The sequence below is a fragment of the Hyposmocoma kahamanoa genome, unplaced genomic scaffold (assembly GCF_003589595.1).
Source record: "Hyposmocoma kahamanoa isolate Upper Pololo Valley unplaced genomic scaffold, ASM358959v1 78, whole genome shotgun sequence".
In the NCBI taxonomy this organism is placed as follows: domain Eukaryota; kingdom Metazoa; phylum Arthropoda; class Insecta; order Lepidoptera; family Cosmopterigidae; genus Hyposmocoma; species Hyposmocoma kahamanoa.
In genome coordinates this window covers 8,486,696-8,511,877 of record NW_020653945.1, presented here as the reverse complement: position 1 = coordinate 8,511,877, position 25,182 = coordinate 8,486,696, and the positions used below count along the sequence as shown (strand labels likewise).

The following is a 25,182-nucleotide window of genomic DNA, read 5'->3' as shown; positions in this document are numbered from 1 at the left end:
GTTAAAAAAATATTTTTTTTCTTTATTACAATATTTATGGCAAGACTAGGTACATATAATAAATATCAGCTTTTTATACTCTTACATAGTTTATAAACGTGTAGGTAATGGACAGGGAATATTTGAAACATTTTCCTTTATAGGCACGGAATAAAGTTGTTACGTGTTTTTTAGATTTATTTATTCATGTAAGAATATAATCATGATAGGATTACTTACCATAAAATATTTTACTGTATTAATATCCTAATCTAATGTCCTATCCTAAAAAAATGTTTGTGTAAGGGCAATATGTGTATAAAATTCGTATATAGTGAGTATTTGTTACACGTTACAAGTGCAAATACTAACATTTGTTAAAATTTGTTTTCAAGTTTATCCTGTAAGTTAGAGGTTACTTGGAAATAATAGAGATAGAAGAGAGAGCTATCTAGCAATAAGGCCTCCTGTTATACATGTGTTTTGTTTTTTCTTTATATACTTGTTTGTATTATTGTTGTGTATTTGTATTGTATTCTTTTTTCTTTTCTATCGTTTTGTACACACTCATAGCTTCACTAGAGAAAACCCTGTATTGCGGGCGCCGTGGAAAACATTTCTCCCGACCTGGGAATCGAACCCGGGACCTATTACAGTATTCTATTGAAGGATGAGAATATGTTCTACCTACAGTTTTATTTGTTGCAATTGTTATACTTACGATTAATATTGATTTATTACATCGCTTGTATCGCATCAAATATATCGTCCACTGTTTGTACAGAGGGAGTGTGAAGAGGGGTTTTGGTGCTAGGGTCGTGCCGGTTGGATTCGGACAATCACGTTTCGCCCTCACACCTCCGCCTTCCAGCCCTCTCGGACCCTTGCCATTCTACACGATCGTCTTGCTTACCTATTCAGTTTTCAGCACACGAACTCGCAAGGAATCTTTGATTTTTTTTTATTGTAGTGATTGAATGTTGAGGGTAAACTGTATACGAAAAGTAAAAGGGGTGGGGTTTTTGAAAAAATAATTCTTTTATTATTTACTACTATTACCATTTAAAATAAAATAACTATTTAATTAATTAGTAAATTAAAAATATTTCATTAAAAGTAATAAATTATTTAACTGATAAAACACCCAAACTAAATGCCTCTACAAAAAAAATACAAAAAAAAATAAAAAATAATAAAAAAAATATGTATAATGTGTAGTAAAATACCGACTCTTCGTAACAATAACATTATACTTTATAATTTATGCTCACTGCGTCTTAATATCAATTGAAAATGACACCCTCATAACGCTATGTTTTTATATATTATATTTCATCAGTTTGAGTTAAAATGTCATTCATTCGTCATTTTCCATGTTTTTAAACAAAAACGTGTGGTAAAATAATAGGCAAAATTAACCTACCAAGGCTCCGTGTATTTCAAAATATATATAATAATACGAAATGATTCAGACACAGACAATATTATGTATACGGTCACGTAAACGTACAGTGTATATAATAATGAAATAGCGTATTCACATTGAACGCTATACTGTATTCTATAGTATATGAACGTAGAGTATCTAGAAAAGTACGTTTTTAATAAAAAGAACTCAAGGCATACGTGCTTGGCCCTGAAGCATGTAATTCTATTAAGTACATTTAAATGTATTCGGCGTTTAGCGCTTTTCGCCTACTACTAGACCAACAACATGTATGCCAGAGACGCTATGACATAAATTACAAAATAACATTACTGTACGCCTTATGAATTAGCCGGGTGGGTAATTATTACCCTTCAAAATCCTCTACTCTCACGATGGGCACACCATCGATCTTGCTGACTTGCTTCAGGCGATTCTGCACCTGATTGCGCCAGGTTTCTGCGTCAGCTTGCGTATCCATCACAGGATTCCCGAACAACACGAGGTCTCGCAAGTTGGGACAATCCTGTAAGCAGCACTTCGATAACAGTGTTTGCTTTTTTTATAATAATACCAACTGACGGAATGAACAAGTCGTACGCTTGGTGTTAAACGATACGCTTGTCCATAACAGTTGCAGTCCCATTCAGAGCTTAAATTGCAAAGATCTGAGGGGCACTGCCACTGCGCCCATCACCTTAAGCTTAAGTTGATAAATCCCATGTGCCTGTAATTTCACCAGCACCCTTATCCTTCAAAACCGGAACGCTGTAATGCTCATATTACCGCTTGGCGGTAGAAATAGATAAGGTGGCAGTACTACCCTGGATAAACTCTTCACAAGGAGCACTTCTGCTACTAAAATTTGCTTGCTACCAATCCAGTTTATTGGTCCGACATTGTGCGTGATTTATTCCCTTGGTTTTGTATTTATATCATGGAATAGAATATGGACCAGATTGCTCTTAATCTCAAGATTTAATTTCAATTCTAAGCTACCTACTATAAGAATCCATGGTAGCATAATGGTTTGACCTACTGCCTCTCAAGCAGCAGCAGTAGGTTCAAATCCGGCCACACACCTTAGTTTTTTCTTAGAAGTACTTCCACCTTACCTATTTCTGCCACCAAGCAGTAATGTTAGCATTACTGCGTTCCTGTTTTGAAGGGTAAGGGTGCTGGTGAAATTACAGGCTCATGGGACTTGTCAATTTATGTCTCCGGGTGACGGGCGCTGTGCGGTCTTTGCGATTTGAAGCTCTGAGTGGCACTGCAACTGTTATGGACAGGCATGTAGCTTACCATCAGGCGCACGACTTGTTCGTCCCGTCACTTGATATTATAAAAAAAAGGAAAAAAAAGTTTTTCGGAAGTGATGTGCGAAATTTAATTTCAAAATTTACCATGAGTTTTTCGATGAAGGAAAATATCATGAGGAAACCTGCACGTCGAAGAAGGTTCACAACACTCTATAAACGTGTGAAGTCGCCAACCCACATGTGCCCTGCAGTGGGGCATATAAACGGGTTGACGATATCCGTGCTATCTACGATAAGATTGTGTTAATTACATTGCACAAATACTGAAATCGAATTATTGTGAAATATAGAAACAATAGGTAATTAACTTCACTTTCATCGATGACAGTAATGAAGCGTGAGACACGATTTGTACGAAAAAAAGTTTGTTGTTGAAATATATATATGTAATTGGTACCTGTAATCTATTTACTTCTGCCCATTCTCTGATATTGTTATTTGCTATGTAAAAAACTTTCAAATTTTTCATGGCAGTCATCACTTTCAGTTTGTCGATGCCATTGTAACTGATCCACAGTTCTTCAAGAGTTTCCGCAACCGTTTCCTGTAAAAAAATAAGTTACGTTTATATTAATTTCACCACATTACCATTGTTTGGGAAACCAGTTAACTTTCAGTTCGTGTTTTCTCAATTCTAAAATTTTAAGTTACGACAATATTTAGTTTTGTGTATTGATTAGAAGTCAGTTAAAAGAGTTACTAGTAACTAGAGAATCAATACATAGGTAATATTTCTATCATTTAGGTTAGGTAACTTATCTCTGATGTTCTAATATATAGTATATTTGACTTGCCGCAACGTTATTACTGCGGTTTGATTCTTGATTCGGTTCCTAAAGTTGTATAAAGATAGAGTAATTAAATTTTCAAATATATTACCGATGACCTGGTAAAAGTTGCCAGACTCCTTTGGATGCGAGAAGTTCATGACCGATAGTCAAGTCGTGCGCCTTGTGCTAAGCGACACGCCTGTCTATAACAGTTGCAGTGCTACTCAGAGCTTTAAACAGCAAAGATCTGAGGGGCACTGCCACTGCGCCCGTCACTCTCCGACATAATGTGACAAGTCCTGAGTGCTTGTAATTTCATCCCCTTTTACCCTGCAAAACCGGAACGCCGTAACGCTCACATTACCGCTTGCCGGCAGAAATCGGTAAGATGGCAGTACTTCCCTGGGCGAACTCTTTCACAAGGAGGAAATGATGTTGATGACGATGATTTACTATTCTACTTCGCTGTTATTAAAATGAACGCTTACGATTCCAGACAATGTCTTAATATTGTTGCGACCAAGCGAAAGAATTTTCAGATTCCTCATGCCAGCAATGCCTGCGATTTTGTCAATAATGTTTGAGGAGAGACTTAGTTTTCTGCAACGAAAATACGTCGGCCTTACAAAAGTAAGAGTTATCACATTGATAACACCAAACACCCGACTTAAAATGAACTCTTCTAGTCCAACTACTAATGTCGATCAAAGTTTACAATAAATTACCAAGTGCGTTAGTAGATGAGAAAAGCGACATAATATTTATAAAACAAAGTTAAGAGACTGCTAATAGAAAAATGTTATTATGCTGTTTCAGAATTTATTCAAATGTTATTCAATGATTTAAAAGATTAATTTATTATTATAAGCATGTCCTCCTCTCCAGTTTGCTGTGCCCTATTCAGGGTCTACAATGATCTGTTAAATATTAAACCTACCACCTACCCTGTAAAACATTGTAGAAAATGCACTAAAGTATAGATTGATTGATTGATTATCATCGATTATCTTAGTGTTTGTTTATAATAATTAATAACGTATATTGCAAAACATAGCAACCAATTCGGATTAGCAAAAAAAAAAATTTAAAAACACATTTTTAATGACTATAAAACAGAGAAATTATGTTTCCTGTTGTCGTTACATATTTATTTATTAATTCATTTTATGCAAGTTACACTTGAAATCATACTCAAGTCCCTTCCATTAGGGTCGTATTTCCAGTGCTTTTGTTTCCAGTGCAATCCTGACTTGAGCATTGAGTAGAATTCTAGAATACGACTCTTAGTAAGTCAACACGTATGCCATAGTCTAAGGATTAAATTTATTAACGCCCGAAGTATATTTAGAGATTTATTCTCGAAAATAAAGAATTTTTAGACAATTTCCAAGTACGTAGTTTTCAGTTTGTTAAAGGTCATTTAGACAGAGTCACGATCTTTAATTATTGTTTATTGAATAACAATAAATAATTACATTTGAGAAAATCCAGAAACACACGTTACACAGCAAAACAATAGGGTGGCAGTTTAAACCTTTAGTATGAATTTCACTATCTTCACTACACTGATATCGCTGATCTTCACTATTACTTTTGTGTGTAGTTAGTAAAGTATTTATATAGTTAAGTTTTGTCTATATGTTCAATTATGTTTATCATACATAATAATTATAACTCTAATGTAAAAAATTGATAAAAAATAATGGAAACCAAGAAAAAACACACTCAAATAGCAGCAAAATTTCAAAGACTTACTCGCAGTTGACAAGCGTAGAGAGAGCTCCGTCCATCTTTTCTATCGGAGGCCACTGAAACTGCATCTCTATGACTGTAGCCTCAGATGCGACTTCGCCCTTTTCCTTTTCCCATCTGGTGATGGCTTCTTTACACGTCAACGGTTTTAGGGCTTGATTTAGTAGCATCACGTTTCGTTGGAAGGGGTCGAACTTCGAAGAGAAAGTATATTGTAAGGTATTTACAACTTGTAGGTACGATAGACACTGTAAATTGCATGGATTTATGCGTGTTCGTATCTAACGGTGGAATTGGGTTAGATTATGTGTTGGATATTTTTATACATATACAGGCTGTATATTTGAAAGTGAGACATACTTATAGAGTGCGTTATATTCCTGATTCTGAACTCAAAAAAAATAAAGTTTAAGTTCATCACTTAAACTTTACAAAAAAAAAATTTTTTTTTATCAACTACTACTTGTGAACAACATTACTTATCGAAATCTATGCACACCATATATATTATTGATTACATATTATTGCTCCAATAGACGCAGCGGCGAGAGGCGCGGCGTCACGGCGGCGAAAAACAAAACACAGGTCGGCACTGTTTGCAGAGACAGTGCACGCGCGACCTTGGCCTAGCGAAGACACGTAAATTATTTGTACTTCCGCTCGCCCGAACACTGCGCCAGTGGCGAACGCGCCACTCGCCTGCAAAATGGATATTTATCCTACCGTCGAATTGACTGAGATGGTGCGACTTTACGCAATAGGTGGTGATAGTGTGAGGCGAGCTATTGAAATGTTCCCAAATTGGAGTTTACGCGGAGGAGGTGAACAGTGTCGAAGTTGTGGCATGGGAGTATTATGTCAGCATTTTATACTGTGAGACAAAATGTGTATGTGTTGATAAATTTAAAACAAAATTTACTACGACGTCCTAGACTATACATTGTGGAAAACGGTGGACATTTTGAACACTTGCCACTTACCACGTAAGTGTAAATAAACTGTAAATAACTAAAAAATCAATCATTGTAAATAATTTGATTTCACATTTTTAACTACGCCAAAATTCTTAATTCTTATTAAATGATAACTTAATTATCTTTTTTAGTACGTAAAACATTTCGATGATAGTTCATAAGTAAAAAATAATTAACATAAACTAAAACGTAATCATTTCGATAACAGGTTTTTCATCATAACATAAATGAGTAGGTGAGAGAGAGATGTGAAATCATTGTTATTGTTGCTGTCTCACTCGGTGCTCGCTTGGTAGTATTCCCAATGCACTCGAAATCAAGCGTAAAGGGAAACGGTTTATTCCTATGTACACTCCAAAACAAATTTATTTTTTGTTCTATCCCATATCCTAATTTTATTTTAGTCTATGTTAAGTTGTAACATGATTTACTATGACATGCATGAATATGTCTCACTTTCAAATATATATATAGCCTGTATATTTTTCACTAATTAACTGCCTCCGTGGCCGAACAGTTACCAAGCCGGACTGCCACGCAGAGGTCCCAGGTTCGATTCTCGGGCCGAGACAAATATTTGTATGGCTTACATATATGTCTCTCGTGAGTTTGGGTGTAATTTGTGGTTGTGTATGTATGTGTCCATGGCATCCGCGACTCAGGGTTTCCCTAATGCGGGGTGATGTTGAGTGTGTGTGTTATTATTATTATTATTATTATTATTATTATCATCTCTATTTAAATGTTTTAAAATGAATGTTGAGCACAGTAATAATTGGGCACAGATATGCCTGTTGTATTAATTTTTAAGTGTTTTTGTTTTCCTCATTTTCTGTATCTGATGTCTGTACATTGTGCCAAAAAAAAAAAAAAAAAATAGTGTTTTTTTTATTTATTTTTAACATACATACAAAAAAATTAAATTGATAACCTCCTCCTTTTTTTGAAATCGGTTAAAAATAGGTTCTCCTGAAAAGAGATGGTATTGCGCAAGTTGCAACAAATGCCATTGCGCCAAATAGGTACCTACAACAAGGTACCTACCGTGGCAAGACTATGGAAACTTTATTTAATTGGAGTGATTATTCGCGTTGTAATTATTATTACGGTATTAATTAGTCCTTTATTAGAATTATACTACAGTAAGAATATAATCCCTAATGTGACCACTTTTACCAACAATAATCTCACGATCAATGTTGCTCTTGCGTCTAATAGCCCTATTCATAATCAGTTGACAGAGGGCTTACTACTTATAAACATGATTTTTTGAAGTGCATACAAATATTTATTCCAGTCCATAGCGTTGGAAAGATATTACTCGTGGCCACGTGCCGACACGTGTGTGCTCTCAAATTCGTATCCTCAACGCGTGACCTTAAAGCTCTACATTTAGATAATAAACCAATACACATTAATAGCTAAAGTTTTAGTAATTCCTACTTATCTGCTCTAACGTAACAAAATATACATAAATTTTATAAATATAAAAGGTATACAGATATATATGAATTGCATTTTGTTATTTTTATGACGCTCTTTCAAATAACACTAAATATTTATTAGACGATCTCCGTGGCCAGGTCACTTGACTCAAGTGGCTTGCACACTGGGTTTCATGGTGTCGCCATCTCTCAGGTTCCGGGTTTGTTCCCCGGGAGGGTCAGTATATAAGTTATTAACTTTTTTATAATGTCTTAGGTCTGGATGTTTGTGGTATCGTCGTTGCTTACGATTTCTATACACAATTAAGTGCTTTAGTTACTTTCTTTGGGGTCAGGGAAATGTGTGCGATGTGGGAAAATATGCGAGATACAGTAGAAAGAAAAAATATCACAAAGATTGGCTGTATGGTTTTAAACCTTTGCCTTGTCCTTCACGGAAAGAATTGAAAAAAAAAAAAAAAAATTGTCATAACAAGTGTGCGTCTAACCTCAAATGTGTAATGATATACGTGTTATTTTAACGAAATGGAGGAGTTACAATTAAATATTTCAGTTTCCAAGAAGGTACGCAGTATTTTCTTTTATAAAATTTGTTATATGTGTACGTCATTAATTTTCATGCAATGTTTTTTGTAGAGTAACAAAAAGTTGGAAGCGCCGAAGAAAGATGCCCCAGAATACAAGTTTTTAACGAAACCTAAATTTACTGGTACGACGATAGCCAGGAAGAGACCTCAATGTTTATCTCAGAAGGGAATAACCCTTGGAAACAACGACGGAGATCCTCCGAAAAAAGTGTCAAAACAAGTTGCTTCACCGCAAACAAAGAAGGGTGATTTGGCTTCAAATTTGCGTGATTTAAGTGAGAATAAGGGCAAGTTTCAAGGTAAAAATTATCAGGACCTTTCTGACGATATAAAAATAAAGCAAAAACCACGAAGCAGTGGCTGGATTTCATCGTTATTCAAGAACAACCCTGATGTTCCTCGCATGGGCCAGAGAGCAGTAAAACCAATTGTAGAAAAAGTGTTTTCTGGCACAACATTTGCTGATTTAGATATTCATCCACATTGTGTAGCTAGTTTACAACAGACCTTGAATATAAAGGATCTTATGACTGTTCAGCAAAATGCTATACCTGTTATTTTACAAGGCCGTGATGTGCTGATCAGGTGAGTTAATCTACTGTATTATGGCCATATATTTTATATTATATATATTTTATATTATAATTTACTGTATCTTATTTCTGTCCCGCTCAATGCAACATCTGTCATTAGATGTGCATCTTGTCAAAACACCCTTATCTATGTAAATTTGACATGCAATTGATGTTACAAATGTAATTGAATCTAGTAAATAAAAAAAAATACTCCAATATGATTATTAATACGAAGATCGCACAATTAAAAAAAATTCCTTTGATCCAGCTGGATTCGAATTAACATCTTCTAGAAAACCGTGCCAGATGCTGTGTATCGTTGTATTTGTTTTTTTCAACATTTTAGCCGTAAATTCAAAATTCAAAATTCAAAATAATCTTCAAAATTAAAAATAATCTTTATTTCATAGGTAAGCATTATTACACTTGAAATCGTCACAATAGTTAAACTCTACCGCTCATTCGTAAGGCAGATTTCCCTGAGAAGAATGAGCAAGAAACTCTAGGGTTTGCTCTTTGTAAATAACATTTACAATATTTTTTTTATATTTGAAACATCAGAGATCGAGACTACCTCCATGAGCTAAACGGCTTACTACCATAGATTTTTGTCATCCAAGTACGCAGAAGTTGTATAATAACCTTTAGTATAAAGTTTTTGTTTCACTATAGTTTTAAACCTTGTGAAAGGCAAATTTTGCATATCAACCGGAATCTTGTTATAGAAGCGTATACATTGCCCCTTAAATGATTTTTTGACTTTGTGAAGACGACTATCATGTTATGTCTGTCACTATTATTCATAAATAAATTACTATTCCTTTTAACATAAATTACATTTTCATAAATGTACTGTGAGGCTAGTGTAAGAATGTTAATTTCCTTAAACTTATCTCTCAAAGATACTTTGGGGCCCAGATTGTAAATTGCCCTAACTGCACGTTTCTGCAGGACAAAGATTCTATTGATATCGGCGGCATTACCCCAAAGCAAAATGCCGTATGTCATTAGACTGTGAAAGTAGCTGAAGTAAACCAATCTAGCGGTTTCGACGTCTGAAAGTTTCCTTATTTTTTTAATCGCGTACACTGCAGAGCCGAGCCGTTTTGATAACTTACTTATATGGGGACCCCATTGCAATTTAGCATCTAACGTTATACCTAGAAATACAACTGTATCCACAAGATTCAATTTTTCGTTTCTAACTACAATGTTTGTAACCGTCTCTCTAACATTGGGTAATGTAACTTTCACACAATTTGTTTTTTTCTCATTAAGAAGTAGGTTATTAACAGCAAACCAATCAACTACTTTAGATATAGCATTGTAGTATTGTGTAAAGGTATCTAACAGCTGGCTGGTAGCTGTAAAGGTATCTAACTGGGTGACAAAATACTTTCAAAGATTTCTCATAGGTGGCGCTAAGTCTAAAAAGTTGTTGAAAAACTAAATACAGAGATATGACAACAAGCACATAGAAACATTTGTAAGGTCTGCTGGTTCGTTCTGTGGCTTAGTTGACATAGTGTCTGGCACGGTTTGCTAGAAGACATCGGTTTGAATCCAGCCAAATCGAAGGAATTTTTTCCAAGTGTTCGATCGTTGTATTAATAATTATAACCAACCAGTCGAGTCATTTCACAATAAAAAAATTGAATTCATCAATCATCAATTCAATAAAAATTTAAAGATATGATTTAAACAAAGTCTTAAGGGTGCAGGAAAGAAACCTCCCAGCACAATATACCATCTCTTTTCTGTAGGTCTGACGCACCCTGGGCAACAATCAGCAAGTAGCTCATGCTGATTGGCAAATCCTTTCATCAAGATTACTATTAAATTAAATTAAATTAAATAAGACTTTATTCATCAAACACACATATATAAATAGAGAATAACAAGTACAATAATTAACTATGAACTAAACTAATCCATCCATAATATATAATGTTGATGAAAAGGACGAAGCCTCAGCAAAGTGCTGTTTTTCAGTCTCCGCCTGTGTTCTCTGTCGGACACTGATTACATTGCATTACAATGTATGCCATCAAGACAATAATAAGAAGTTCTTAATAAATATGAAATACATATTGTCACTTAGCAAACAACACTGCTGAAGTTGAAAATAGGAGGTATCTACTTTTGAAAATACACAAGTGAAAATAAAACTATAATATCAATAAATATAATATAACCAACACACATGCAATATTGTTATCAATAAATAGACCACATATTACACAACAGCTTCAAAAATCTTGTACACAACAGAAATGATTATGTATGATGATATAGTTTTTTTCGCTCTCCTTTAGAATTGCGATTCGAAATTATTTGAGTGGTGTTGTTTGCTATGAGACGATATGCATTTAACAATTATAATGTTAGTACATTAAAAAGGCATCATGTTGTAATCAAATATGTAAAAGTGGAAAATAGTGAAAAAAAGAGATTTTCATTTGAAGCTGAAGTTCTCAATATTGCAATGTTCTTTCATTAACAGGTCTCAAACAGGCTCAGGAAAAACACTAGCCTATGCTTTACCCGTCATAGAAGGTCTGCAAGCAATAAGGCCTAAGATCAGTAGGCATGATGGGATCCGAGCTGTTGTAGTAGTGCCTACTAGAGAACTGGCCGTTCAGACATATGAGCTCTTTGTAAAACTAGTTAAGGTATAAATAATTTAAATGTAATTATATAGTTAACGAGCCCGGCGGGGTCGGGCTTGGCCTGCGGCGCGTGGTCGCTTTCAGATTACGGCGTGTGCTTTTGCTCTTCGGTGGCACAGTGATTAGTACAAAGGGTGCTTGATGAGGAGGTTCCAGATTCTTATTTGAGCCAATTATGAAAAAAACATTTTTAAGTTGGTCCTGATCAGGGTATTCTGCTTCGGCCGCCATTTTGAAATCGCCATCTTGAATTTTTTTAACCCATATGACATTCCTTCGAGCATCTCCTACCTATCTCTAATAGTTTCCGTGATAGACTTTGAAATTTGTATTTTTTACTTCCCGCGGAAATTTACCAGGATGTATCTCATAAAAATGCACAAAAATTCCCCCATCTCCCCCCCATGTATTATAGTTTTTGCAGGCCGTTGATCACTCGTTTAAATTTTTCACATTCAGGTCTTCTCATATTTGATATTTTGCCTTGGAGCCTATCCGCGTACAACGGTATAAATATCTTTTCCACCATATCGGGAAGTATGCGTTCTATTTTTCTAAGTGAGTCTAAACTTGTAGCTTTATATTTATATATATAATAGATTTAGATGTTACTATGTGGAAACCAATGTTAATAAAAATCGAGCTTTTCGCTACGCCGTGAGCCCAGTCAAGGTTATGTTGTGCATAATTGCTGCTCTGGTCATGCAATCAATTTTCTCATCCTCCCTCTGCAGTAAATTAATAAAACAAATAACATAAGCGCAATTACAGTCACAAACACCAACATCAAAAATATACTCAGTATTTAATGTAATTTAATGTAAAATGTAAGTTATTGTGAGTTGTTTGTATTAGGTTGCAATTTTAAAATGTAGTCTGTTTCTCATATGCAATCACATAAACAGAGATTTTTCAACCCGTTTGACCATTTGTTCTTTTCAATTAATTTGAATAAAATTTTTATAACCCGAATTAGACTTATTGTATATGTTTCTAGGAACTATTATACTCTTTGATTAAATTTTTTTTATGCTCAGTAAGTTTTGAGTTGCATTTTAGCCATTCACGTGGGTTGTGCCTGGTCTATTAAGTGGAGGTCAGAAGAGAAAAGCAGAGAAAGCAAGATTGAGAAAAGGTCTTAGCGTTTTAGTTGGTACGCCAGGCAGAATTAATGACCATTTGAGACACACTAAATCTTTGAACTTTGCTAAGACTGGGTAAGTTTTATTTTAGTATGTATGTATTATTATTCAATTCAAATCCTGTTTGTTACTATTCTATCCCCATTGCCGTAAAAGCAATTTCACTGACTCTAAACCTTAAAATTAATAGTTAAATTATTAAGTAATCATTATTAACATGTCACGAGGTAATTAGCTAATAGATTTGTTTAACATATCATTGAATATTTAAATTGAAATACAATATTTAAAATTTCCAATATTCTACTGATCCATTTATTAAGCCAAAGTTAAAATAATAGACACCATCATAGTGAGGATTTCTTTTATAGATGTTTAGTACTGGATGAAGCTGATCGTCTACTAGACATGGGCTACGAAAAAGATGTAGCAGCTATTGTCAAAGCTATTGAAGATCACAAAAAAGCAGCAACTTATGATCCGATAGCTCTTATGAAACAGAATGTAAAAAAGAAAATAGCTAGTGATGACGAGGTTGAGGAATCTGACCAAAAAGTGACTGAGGAAATAACGCATGTGAAACATGCAATAACAGAAGTAATGCTTTCCAAAAGACGTCAAACTATTTTGCTGTCTGCAACATTGACTAAAGTAAGTGTTATTTATGCTTTTTTTTTAAATAATGTAGATTGAATTAGATAGAATTAGAATTGATGATCTAGCATTGTGTTTTTGGGGATCATACAAAAAAATGTTCAGGATAATCTTGCAAATTGCAGAATTTCATGTGAATAAATTGTTATTTTATGTATTTCTTAGGCAGTTGAAAATTTAGCCGGGATCACTATGGTGGATCCTGTATTCATAGATACGTCAGAAGGCAGAGCAGTTGTAGCTGATTCGTTAAAACCTCAAGTTCAAAAGGAATTCGAAAAAGTCGGAAAGGAAGAACCAGTGAATGAGGAAAAGGGAAAAAATAAAAATAAATCCAAAGCTAAAATAAATACTGAGGAAGTTGATGATGAAAGTAACAGTTCTGATTTTCAAGAAGACAGACGGGTAGAAGTCAAGAAAGGTAAGTGAAATGTGTATGGACGTAATGAATATAAATTATTTGTGAATTTTAAAACACAATTAAAGAAACGCATTTCATCCTCTTTTGTAGGATTAACAGCGTTTAGTGGAATAAAACACTCAGACTTATTTAAAAACGACGACGATGATGATGACAACGTTGTGGCAACTAGTTCAAAAGTAGATGATGTCAAAAGCACTAGAGAAGAAAGCGACAGTGACTCTGATTACGAATACTTCAAAGTACAAAAAGAACTAGAAGTCAAGAAACCCGCTGCCATGGAAAGTGATGACGAAACAGAACCATCATATGTGGCTAATACGTTTGCAGATGCTCTCAAAACAGCTATAGTTGAAGATGAATTAGTTTTGCCAGCAACAGTAAATCAGACATTCCTTATAGTGCCAATGAAACTGAGATTAGTTACACTTTGTTCTTTGATCGTCGAACATTGTGTGTTGAATAAAAAAGGTGGCAAGATGATAATATTCATGGCGACTCTAGAAATGGTGGAATACCATTCGGACTTGATAGAAACAGTACTAACAAAAAAGGACGTAAAAGTGAAGAAGAAAGATAAGAGGAAAGAAAGGATATCAAAAGCTAAGAGGAGAAAAACAGATGGTATCGACAGTGAAGAGGTATTAACATATTATCGATTTATGAATTTGAAATGATGATTATTTTCTCTTTTCTTTGTAATTCCGTTATTATTTACTGTTAGCTAATTTAATGTAGGTCATTTAATCGTAATGTGAGTGCATCACATTACGACGACTTTTTCGTTTAATTTTTTATTAAGTAGAATTTATTGTTTGAAAACAACATAAGTTTGAATTTTAGAACGAATCTTCGGAAGACTCTGAGTTTGAAATAGACTACGAAGGTCCAACTGAGGGCGGCCTAGTGCCCGTCGCTTTTGAGGCTTACAGTCTGCACGGATCCATGCCCCATGAACAGCGGATGGAGGTGTTTCGGCAGTTTCGGAAGGCTAAGAACGGTGTGCTCATCTGTACTGTAAGTGCACTCTCCATTTATAAACTATTTTAGAATCCATTATTTGTACACATTCTATGCGATCTTATGCTCATTAACTTTTTTCTTTTTCATTTCATTAGAATGGAACTCTATTTTCGGATGATCTAAACTGCGTGTTTTCTTAGGCAATCAGCGCTCTTAATATATCTATTGTACTAAGTTCTGTCTAGTCTAGTGTTGGCGGTGTCAATAGTGATCATAACTTGAAGATTTGAAATGAAATCTCTATTAAAACCATAGAACAATAAGTATAGTAGAAATGCTTAGTGGACGTGGTACGTGTGCCAACAGTATGCGGAATTCCGCATACTTGCGTTCAGTCCGCCACTTTTGCTTTGTACGTTTTGATCGTGTCAAATATCCCGCGCAAAACCTCTAAAATCGTGGATTTGGAAGTGCAAAAATTCTATTTGCACCTCTAATATTATTATCCATGGTGGTGATTCATTATCATCTTTAAGTTTTATTTGATTTTAATACATACATTTTTCATTTTCTGTTTATCGAATAGGTTTTTTGTTATAAGAAACGAAAGTAAACCTTATATCGCTTCGATGTGGTCGACTTTTTTTATTTTTGGAAAACGTTAATAGTCGTAAATCATTCGTCGTCTTTCAGCCATTGCCACTAGATGGCAGCACATTTAATGAAATTTCATGATATAATCAAAACGTCGTAACTTGCAATGACAGGTATTGAACTTTCAATGATATGCCAACTTCGTACATTTAAATATATGAACAGCCCACAATTTGTTAAATCTTAAATTTGAAATTACGACCAAGCATTATCAAGATTTCATAGTGTTTATCATTTGTTTGTGTGCGTTTAGGCGATAGCGGTTCTAATAGTAATCGAGGCTTATTAAGGCACTTCCACTGTTTTTTTCTTCCGCGGTTAAAACTTTTTTTTTTAATATCAAGTGACGGGACGAACAAATCGTGTGCTTGGTGGTAAGCTACACGCCTGTCCGTAACAGTTGCAGTGCCACTTTTGATAGCAAAGATCTGAGGGACACTGCCACTGCGCCTGTCACCCTGACACGTAAGTTAACAAGATTCATGTGCCTATAACGTCACCAACACCCTTACCCTTCAAAACCGGAACGCAGTAATGCTCAAATTAATGCTTGGCGGCAGAAATAGGTGAGGTGGCAGTACTTCCTTGGACGAACTCTATTACAAGGAGCTTCACTGCTAAAAAATTTTCATTTACGTAAATGAAAATTTTTCGGACTTACATATATTATATGTATTTGTTATTTCAGACAAACCAACTTTTCGGGTTCTTTACAGACTCCATGGTCACGGGTGATTCTGCCCTCGTAACGAAAAAAGCACAACTACATGCGCATTTTATACGACAATTGTGCTCTGTTTCGCTCCAAGTTCAGTATTCTGAGACGTAGTTACCAAAATTATTATTTTAAGTACTTTTTTTACTAAATATGTGTTCCAATTTGCGCTTCATGCGATTTGCGAAATATTTTATTTTATGTTATTATTAGTTTTCGTTCGTGCTTCGTAATTACGAAATTACTTTATAACAGTTCGATGTTTTTGTGTTCAGTTAAAACTCTTACTCCGGATTTGTTGGTCAAAATCGATACCTACCAAATTCCAAATATATATGAATAATAATAATTTATTTAGTATCGTATTTCCAATAACAGAATTTTATATTGTTTGATTATTCCATCAACGTTTCACATAAAGCTTTTCTCTTCATCGGTAAACTTAACGGCAACTATCACACAGATATTTAATACTTACAGTAGCATTGTAAAGTGATGTCTACAGACGTCATCACATACCGCTGGCTGCATCATCGTCTGTAATCCACCAACAATGGCGGGATTCCTACCGCTTACTTTATACACGCACGGTTAATTGCTGCGCCACTGGACGGCAATTGACTGCATTCAGCTCTTGAATTTTGATTTAATTAATATTTCAAGCCGAAAAACCAATATTGAGTTTCGCATTTATAAACTGAGTTATGATGATAAGGCCAGAGGCCGGCTTACAGACAATCGCATCTACTGTTTTATTCTTTATTTTTATGTGCTTCTTGTTTGGGCAGAACGAAGATAAAACATTTTCAAAAACACGATTAGAACAGCACAGGTCACACAACCATTATATTTTTATGGTTCTCATCAAACGTAGCACACTAATTTCCACTTACAAAGTAACGATTCCGCCCACTGGGACAAATCAATTACTGACGCGGTTGAGAGAATAATACATACCCTACTAGAGTAGAAAAATTTTCGTCCTTCGGGAGAGGCTAAGGCCCCTAAACCTTATTGCCAGGTCTTTAGAGTACTCTACTAGAGCTTTTGTCGTTTCCTAGAATGACGAACACAATATTTCATAAAAACAAGTGGGCCAGGCACGATAAGTAACTGTGACTGAATATTCAGTGACAAACGTCTAATATTGCATCAGTAATAATGTCATTGAACGCAATTTAAAAGTACCGTATCTATAAACTTACAATATCACTGGTTCTACTGCTCCCGCCGCCACAATACGCCTCGATTAGCCACCATTATCTGTATTTATTACATCTACGCGCTACGCCTTTGATATAGAGAATGATTTAGATCGTCATAATTGGTATTGAATACGGAACTATTTCTTTCATTCGTGTATCGGTATTCGAGCTTCTGTGTGAGCCGTGATGATGACTTGCTGGGGCTACTTTTCGTATACATAGGAGTGGTCAATGTTAAGAAAAAAGGGCGACGCATTGATCGCGGGATACACAGACCAAGATACATTACACGACCATATCGAACCATTCTCGACCCTTAATAACTTAAAATCTATTTAATAATACATTCTTGTAATCTGATTTGTCTAGTAAAGGTCCCAATTGTCCAGATTTCCCAATTTTATTTAAAATGGGTCAATTAATTCTTATAGTATTATCGATGCTTAAAATACTCATCGAAAAGATGGTTATCAAAACTCTATACCAATTCAAGTTGACTTTAAAATTTAGCACGGAGTTAGGCCATTGGACAGAAATAAAAAAAAACAGAAAACAAAGTTAAGTCCAAATTGATGACTAACAATTACATATTTACTTTACCTACGTTAAATCTTTTATATACTTGGTAAATAAGCCAGCACTTCCCTGTATAATATTTAGTTACACTTCTAAGTTTACGTAACGATTATTACAAGTTGTTATCATTTGCGAGCAGGATCTGTTCACGAGTTTACCCGTCTTTCTGAATAATGAGACAAACAGTTACATAAGGCAAATCATGTAGTAGCAGTAGAGTTCCTTGTGAAAGAATTCGTCCAGGGAATTACTTCCACCTTACCTATTTCTGCCGCCAAGCAGTAAAGTGAACATTATTGCGTTCCAGTTTTGAAGTAAGGTAGGTAAGGTGAAATTGCAGGCACATGGGACTTGTCAACTTATATCTAAGGCCGATGGGTACTGTGGCATTACCCCTCAGAACTTTGCGAACACGATTTGCTCGTCCCGTCACTTGGTACCATATAAAAAAAAACTTATCATTATTAAAATACGCACAGTGCGTCCAAAGCAATTGTACTAAATCTGTAACAAATTCATAACATTAAAATTTAACATCCTTTTGTATGTTGTTCACGAGATGGTATATGTAGCAGCGGGCGGTCGGCTAACTCATTACCACTAATGTGCACTTAATAAAGCTTCCGTGGAGAATGTTGATGTATGAATTAAATTATGCTCACTTGTGTTATTGTAATTCTATTATTGCGCAATTGATTTTTGTAATTTGTGACAGGATTTAGGATCTAGAATTTATTAAACGCATATACTATTTTTTAAATATGAGAATATGATTTGGCCTTAGAAGAGTTGTACACACTATATAATTTGCTTTCTGTGGGTTAAAATCTTTTGGAATTTTTTTTGTATATTTTGAGTCAAAAATAAAATATAAGGTTCGTTTATAAGGTAACGTTGTTTTTAAGTTCTTTCCGATAAGTTAGAAGAAGCTTAAAAACAACGTCACAAGGGACAGTCTGATTCATAAACAACATATCGCACAGTATTGGGTTTCTTGTGCGGTCATAGGAAACCAAATACTGTCGTAATTCAAAAGTAATAACGTCTATAGATACATGTATAGATTAGAGTTGTTAAAACCACAAAATATTAATTAATTACTTTTTCGAATTCCGGATTTCCGGAAATGGTTTTACTGCATCGTAAGACAAAACTACTGACCTAGGAAGTCGAAGTTGGATTTTAAAGTAATTCTAATGGTGCCATCTAAAAAATGCAGTTGATAGAAGGTCATCCAAAGCAGAGAATAAAAAAGTAATAAGAATGGTCACTCTCCGCCCATCCCTAGCTTTAGATACGGCACTGCGCCCCGCATATTGACGGTCACATTGACGGAACAGCAACAAAGCTGCCAACATGGGATCATTAGAATTACTTTTTAATTGAATTTCGATTTCCTAGGTCAGTAGTTTGTCCTACTATGCAGTAAAACAATGGTTTTGCTGCATCCAGAAAAGGCGAAAATCCGGAATTCGAAGTAGTAATTAATTAATGTTTGGTGGTTTTAACAAATCTATGTCGCCCCTTGTAGCTAGCTATGTCTATACTGTAGGTGATGACATTGTGAAAACGCGATTTGAAACTGAATTACTGAATGTAACCAATAAATTTATATTCTCGTTTATAAGTAGATAACTAATTATTATATAAAAATAAAAATAATGACATTATTGACAATAAGATTCGTTCAGTTTCCAAAAAAACGTTTTTTCTCAATTCCATCATTTTTGAATTACAACAGTATCGGGTTTCATGTGCGCTATTTCAAATTATCTTAATATTATTTTACGTTTAGGACGTGGCAGCAAGAGGGTTGGATATACCACGTGTCGACATGGTTCTGCAGTACTGTGCTCCTGCATCTGCCACTGATTATGTCCACAGGTTGGTGCGTCTATTAACAATTACTTTTAGTCCAGTAACTTTTAAGGAATTGGATTCTTTACCTTTTAACCTTAATATAATAAACTTTGTTATAACCTCTTAAACTACAATACTCGTGTAAAATTTGACTTTAGGGTAGGTCGTACAGGGCGCGCCACGCAAGTAGGCGCAGCGATGATGTTCTTGCTACCGAGCGAAGCAGAGTTCGTGAGATATCTCGAACAAAAGCGAATTAGGTAAGATTGTTACTTTTATACAATGTTGGTAGTGCACAAACTAGTTTGAGTCATTGTACTTGTATTTACTAGACTACGTCAAGCAAACGAAAAGCAAGCTCTGGAAGCGTTGCGAACAGTGGCGCCAGCGGCTGCGAATCCAGCCAGAGCTGCCATTGCAGTACAGACACGGTTAGAACAGGTTGCACACAGTAACCGAGAGTGGCTAGCGAGGGCTAGTAGAGGTCAGTATCTATTATTTTTCAACAGGGTAAAAAATTACTTATCAAAGTTATTAACCAAAGACGGGGTGTTCCTAATGAGTTGATAAATGTCTACATATAGATACAAGGAGTGACATAGTGTCGTTAAAACCACTAAATATTAATTAATTACTTTTTCGAATTTCTGATTTCCGGTAATAGTTTTACAGCATCGTAGGATAAAACTGTTTACCTGGAAAGCTGAAGTTGGTTTTTAAAGAATTCTAGTAGCAGCATGCAAAAAAATGCAGTGACTAACCTAACTAATCTTTCTCCGAAATTTTTTTTAACATTGCAAAAGCTTGTTTTAACTAATGCGGATATTGTCGATATTTTTATACTTATGGATTCCAAACCACACCCTGCCCCAAAATCATCTCAAGTACGATCTCTGGCGCCTGTATTGGTAACACGGAGCGAACAATGCGGTAAAACTATTTCCCGAAATCCGGAATTCGAAAAAGTAATTAATTTATACTTGGTGGTTTTAACCACTCTATGTCACACCTTGTATTTATAGGTACCTTCTTAGTCGGAATACCCTATTCCAACCATTGGCTATTAACTACGACTTTACCGCATTATTTTATAAAGTGTACTACTTTCATTATTTGCAATTTTATTATAGTAAGCCAGACACAGCGATCGACTGTACGTTCCACGACCAAGAATGTAGTTTACGCCAACTTAAAAGAAAAGAAAAAATATAATGTTTATTCCCGGACAGAAAATCGTTATTAATGAATTAAACAATGGTTTGACTGATCAAAAACTATTCTGCCGTCCACTAACTAAAACGCGGCTAAGCAAATGGTCAAATAACCGTTTTAAATAGCAAAAAATAGAGCACAAAATTCTCTTTTAAAAAAAGTTAAAATTGGTTAACGTGTTCGACATATCGGAACTTACCCTAGCAATGCATTGCAGAGACATCATTAAACAAACGATTTCAATATTCTAAAACGGGTATGGTTTTTTATGATACCTCAAACAATTATCTTGTGACTTAACTGCCTTTCACTTAGCGGATGGCAGTATTTTAAAAATTTGTAAAACTGGGAATTTTTTTTCTTCGATGATAACATTTTTGTATTCTAGCCCTTCAAGAATTAAAGTGAAAGGTGGCTCACATTATTCCACCTCTAAGGGTGGCAAATTAGTGGATGAATCTGGTTTATTAGATTTCACAGACGTGCCGTTACGATTTCAATAAAACTTGGCAAATAGATGTGATTCCACAAACTTTTGAGGTCGGCTTTTTGTTAAAAGCTATAATTATTCTTCCGCTATTTTGTCCATGCAAATCGGAACGTAATAAACAAAAGAGTGTCATTAATTTAGAAATAAGAATGAACAATGAATGCGTCATAATAGTGGTTAGTTTTGTTTTTAAATTCGAAATTGGTAAAAGAGATTACTTTTGAGCCCCCCTTCTCATGTGTTCGGAAGTGTATATTTTTTTTTTACTAATTATTAGCTTGAATCTGACCAGAATCTCACCTGATGGCAACTGACGATGTAGTCGATGATGGAATATGCCTGCCTATGAGTCGCTAGTTCTTGCTTATGTTGTATTTGTCAGGAACATCTACGTAGGCAATTCTTTTTTGTCTATTTAAAATGATGCTTTATACAATCGTAAATCGTTTGTCGAGTTTATTCCATTTCCCCGTGGCAAAATCAGTATGGCAATCTAGATTGGCCATGAGATAGGTTCCAAATTTCAGACCGGAAATCGCGATAGTTTCCGGAAGCCTTTCTAGGTGCATTTATTGTCGAGGAACATAAATAATTTAATGTTATTACTAGAAATATAGTTTTAAATTTATTACACTACACTATTAAGTTAGTCTCAATCTTTGTCGTTTTAAATAAATATTGTAAATGTTAAATGTGTACAATTGTATGTTTACAAAGAGCAACCCTATAGAGTTTCTTGCTCATTCTTCTTAGGGGAATCTGGCTTACGAATGAGCAGTGGAGTTTAATCCATGAACCGCACACAAAACTGTCAGTACTTTTCTTGCCGTAGTACTTATGGTGAGGCAATATAAAATGTTCAATGTATGTAATTATAGAGTTTTGTCAGTACGTTATTGATACTTCTCTATAGAAAAGCAGTAGGCGGCAACTACACAGAAAGCGCTTGGAAATCGTACTGTAGTTGATTTTTTAACCGATTTAAAAAAAGGAAGAGGTTCACAATTCGATTGTATTTTTTTGTATGTATGTTACGCGTTAATCCGTAATTTGTGAATCGATTTTGGTGATTTCTTTTTTGTTGGACAGAGGATACCTCAGTATTGGTCCCATTTAAATTTGAAGAAATGTTCCACCTCTAAGGGTGGTAAACTAGGAGATGATCCGGTATCGTGCATTTTCCGGTAGCCGATTAAAAAAAAACTTGGCAAATATTTCCACGAACTTTTGAGGTCGGTTTTTTTTATAAAAGAGTTCTAATTGAGATCCATATAGCGAAACCCGTACTAACATATTGTAATATTTAATTTTACGGAAAACAGTGTTACTGTTCATGAGTGTTAGGGTAGCCTGGTCTGAGATGACCCATCCGATAAGAGTACGCAATGTAGATTGCCGAGAAGTTATTTACTATACGCAACTAAGTTCAGTGTGATTTTGTAGCGCTAGGAAGTGGAGATTATTGTGTGGAAAAAACATCAAAAATTATTGAAAACCAAGAAACTACCTACGTCTGAACATTTTTATGTATTTGCATAAAACTTTTTGGGTATTTTCAAATTGTTACTGAGACTAAATTAAGCATGTTTTTTTAAACTAACTTTGTATCAAATCGCCCAAAACCTCGTCTAGAGGTCAAACTGCAAATGATTCTGGTCACTTGCAACATATGGGGTTAGTAGAGTTTTATTCTGAAATGGCTGAAGTGTGTAAGAGTACGCGACTCGACGTGTTGCAAGAGTACGCGCGTAGTCTCATACCATTTTTTTAGAATAGTGTACTTCTGAATAAAATTTCTGTCGTTATGGCTCGTTCTAAATCAACTGAGTCTAGTATTTTTAAAGGACAGACCTGAGGCATGTGCTCCGAATGTGTCTGAAACATCGGCTGCAAGTGCGCCTGGAGCACCACCACCACTCTAACTGAGGTATGTCCGTGCCGCAAGTAGACTCTACTCAGTTCTCCATGAGCAAAGGCCGATACATACCGAGAAAAAGAATCACATTACCAGAAAAATATGGAGGTGATTCGTGCAACCGATAAACGAAGTCCTATCAAAAAAGATGTTGCGTACTCTTGCCGACCCACATGCGTACTCTTACCCATGGTACAGTGTAAGAGCACGCAAATCCCATTTTGCACTTTTTTATCAATTACAACCACACTATTAAATATAACTACTTTTCACGTTAGTATGTAACAGTCTGATAAGTAGACTATAAAATAAAATAATAGCTGATTTTCTAACACTTTTTGTTTTCGTTCTACACGGCCTCAAACCTTTAGTGCGTCGTCTTAAACCAGGCTACCCTAATCAATATGGTGATTTCAAGTGCAATTTGTTTACATATCAAATGAAGATTATTTGAGTTTGAATAAAGATTAGTTGAGTTTGACGCGTTCCAAAAATATCTAATTCAAATAAACAAATCACATTAAGTTTTTGTATGTTCTATAGCATACACGTCATGGGTACGTTTCTACTCGGGCTACCCGCGCGAGGTACGGTCGTACCTGGATGCAAAGCAACTGCACCTCGGCCACGCGGCCAAGGCCTTCGCTCTTAGAGACACTCCGGCGGCTTTAGTAAAACGAGCTAAAGGCCACCCCGGCCTGAAGCAGGAACGACCTAGTAATAGACTTACTGTACACGAGGAGGAGGAAAAGAAGAGGCCAGGGTGAGTATTTATTTAAGAATAAATTGTAAAATAAGAAACTTTTAAGAAGGCTTCGACACAGACAATTCGAGATTAGAATTGTGCAATTTTCCAATAATCGTAGTACACTTTTCTTTACATGAGATGAGAAAAGATGACAGTGTGACTTATTTACTGAAAAAATATAAATAAAGTAAGAAAACTTCGAAGAATTCACAGACATATGATTCATATTTGATTATTATTTTTGAACTTACGGGCTATTAAAAACACTACTCTTATTGAAGCCAATGTTTAAATTGAGGCTATGAGCGCAATAGTGGTGTAAACCACATTCGCTTTATTTCCTACAATATTACTTTCAATGATACTAATGTATATAATTATTTATTCTTATGCAATTTTGATATATGTACATATAGGTATGTTACATTTTTTTACGAAACTGAAAATAGTATCTGAATATATAAAATAATTATGTATGTACTTTAGTATTATTTAAAGTAATATTATGGAAAAAAATTAACGTGGGTGACACCACTTTAGCCTCAATTAAATGGTTAGTAATATGTCATTAAAAAAATCATCGTCCTATAGGTTTTACCTACAATGTTTTGCGTAGGTTCCCGAAAGTGAAAATGGGTGCACCAGGTAGAATAGTGAACAAACAAAGCTCCATGCACACAGCCAGCGAGTTTGACAGCGGTTTACCGCCCGTCGAACACGCAAAGAAGAAGAAAAAGAAGATTAAATAACAAAACACGATTGTAAATTATGTACTTAGGCAACGTTCATTTGTAAATAAGATTTTTTTTAAATCTGAAGTTGTAGTTTCCTTCGGGCCCGGTAATCGTAAACGGCTTTTCTGATGAAGACAAATAAAAGATGGACCAAGTCCAAAATTCTAATCGCGAGTCTCGGATTAATGGAAGCGAGGCCGATGGCTACCGTTTTCGTTTCTGACTCACGAGTGCCTCGAATGAAAAATGATTTTAAACCATTACCGTGCCCCGTCCGGCCTTTTGATATTTAAATTTTTTTCAAGCGGCCGTCATTATGGCGGGATGATTTGCGAATTTCGCCCCAGCCCGCGGTTTTTGTCAGACTCTGAACGAGTTTTTTGTCGTTCTCATTTAC

At 35.2% G+C, this 25,182-nt stretch overlaps 2 protein-coding genes across 3 annotated transcripts; one reads left to right on the top strand and one right to left on the bottom strand.

Annotated features, from left to right (window-relative positions):
* Positions 1-1,194: 1,194 nt before the first annotated feature.
* Positions 1,195-17,299, bottom strand: LOC113232978 (dynein light chain 1, axonemal-like). 2 transcript variants are annotated; one of them, XM_026467902.1, is made up of 5 exons: positions 17,003-17,299; positions 5,250-5,440; positions 3,983-4,094; positions 3,122-3,268; positions 1,195-1,931 (listed from the first exon to the last, which is right to left on the bottom strand). In XM_026467902.1, exons 2-5 carry the CDS (start codon positions 5,414-5,416, stop codon positions 1,773-1,775), a joined length of 585 nt encoding a protein of 194 aa, XP_026323687.1. In that variant the 5' UTR covers positions 5,417-5,440; positions 17,003-17,299; the 3' UTR covers positions 1,195-1,772. The 2 variants fall into 2 exon arrangements, with proteins under 2 accessions (XP_026323687.1, XP_026323688.1); XM_026467903.1 differs by lacking the exon at positions 17,003-17,299 and adding an exon at positions 16,524-16,954.
* Positions 8,191-24,823, top strand: LOC113233303 (probable ATP-dependent RNA helicase CG8611). The gene is made up of 13 exons (XM_026468381.1): positions 8,191-8,229; positions 8,302-8,837; positions 11,331-11,499; positions 12,556-12,713; positions 13,010-13,289; positions 13,458-13,713; positions 13,804-14,354; positions 14,557-14,730; positions 19,622-19,710; positions 19,845-19,946; positions 20,019-20,170; positions 23,847-24,066; positions 24,668-24,823. The coding sequence occupies exons 1-13, from the start codon at positions 8,191-8,193 to the stop codon at positions 24,798-24,800; spliced, it is 2,859 nt and encodes a 952-aa protein (XP_026324166.1). The 3' UTR covers positions 24,801-24,823.
* The last annotated feature ends 359 nt before the right edge of the window (positions 24,824-25,182 follow it).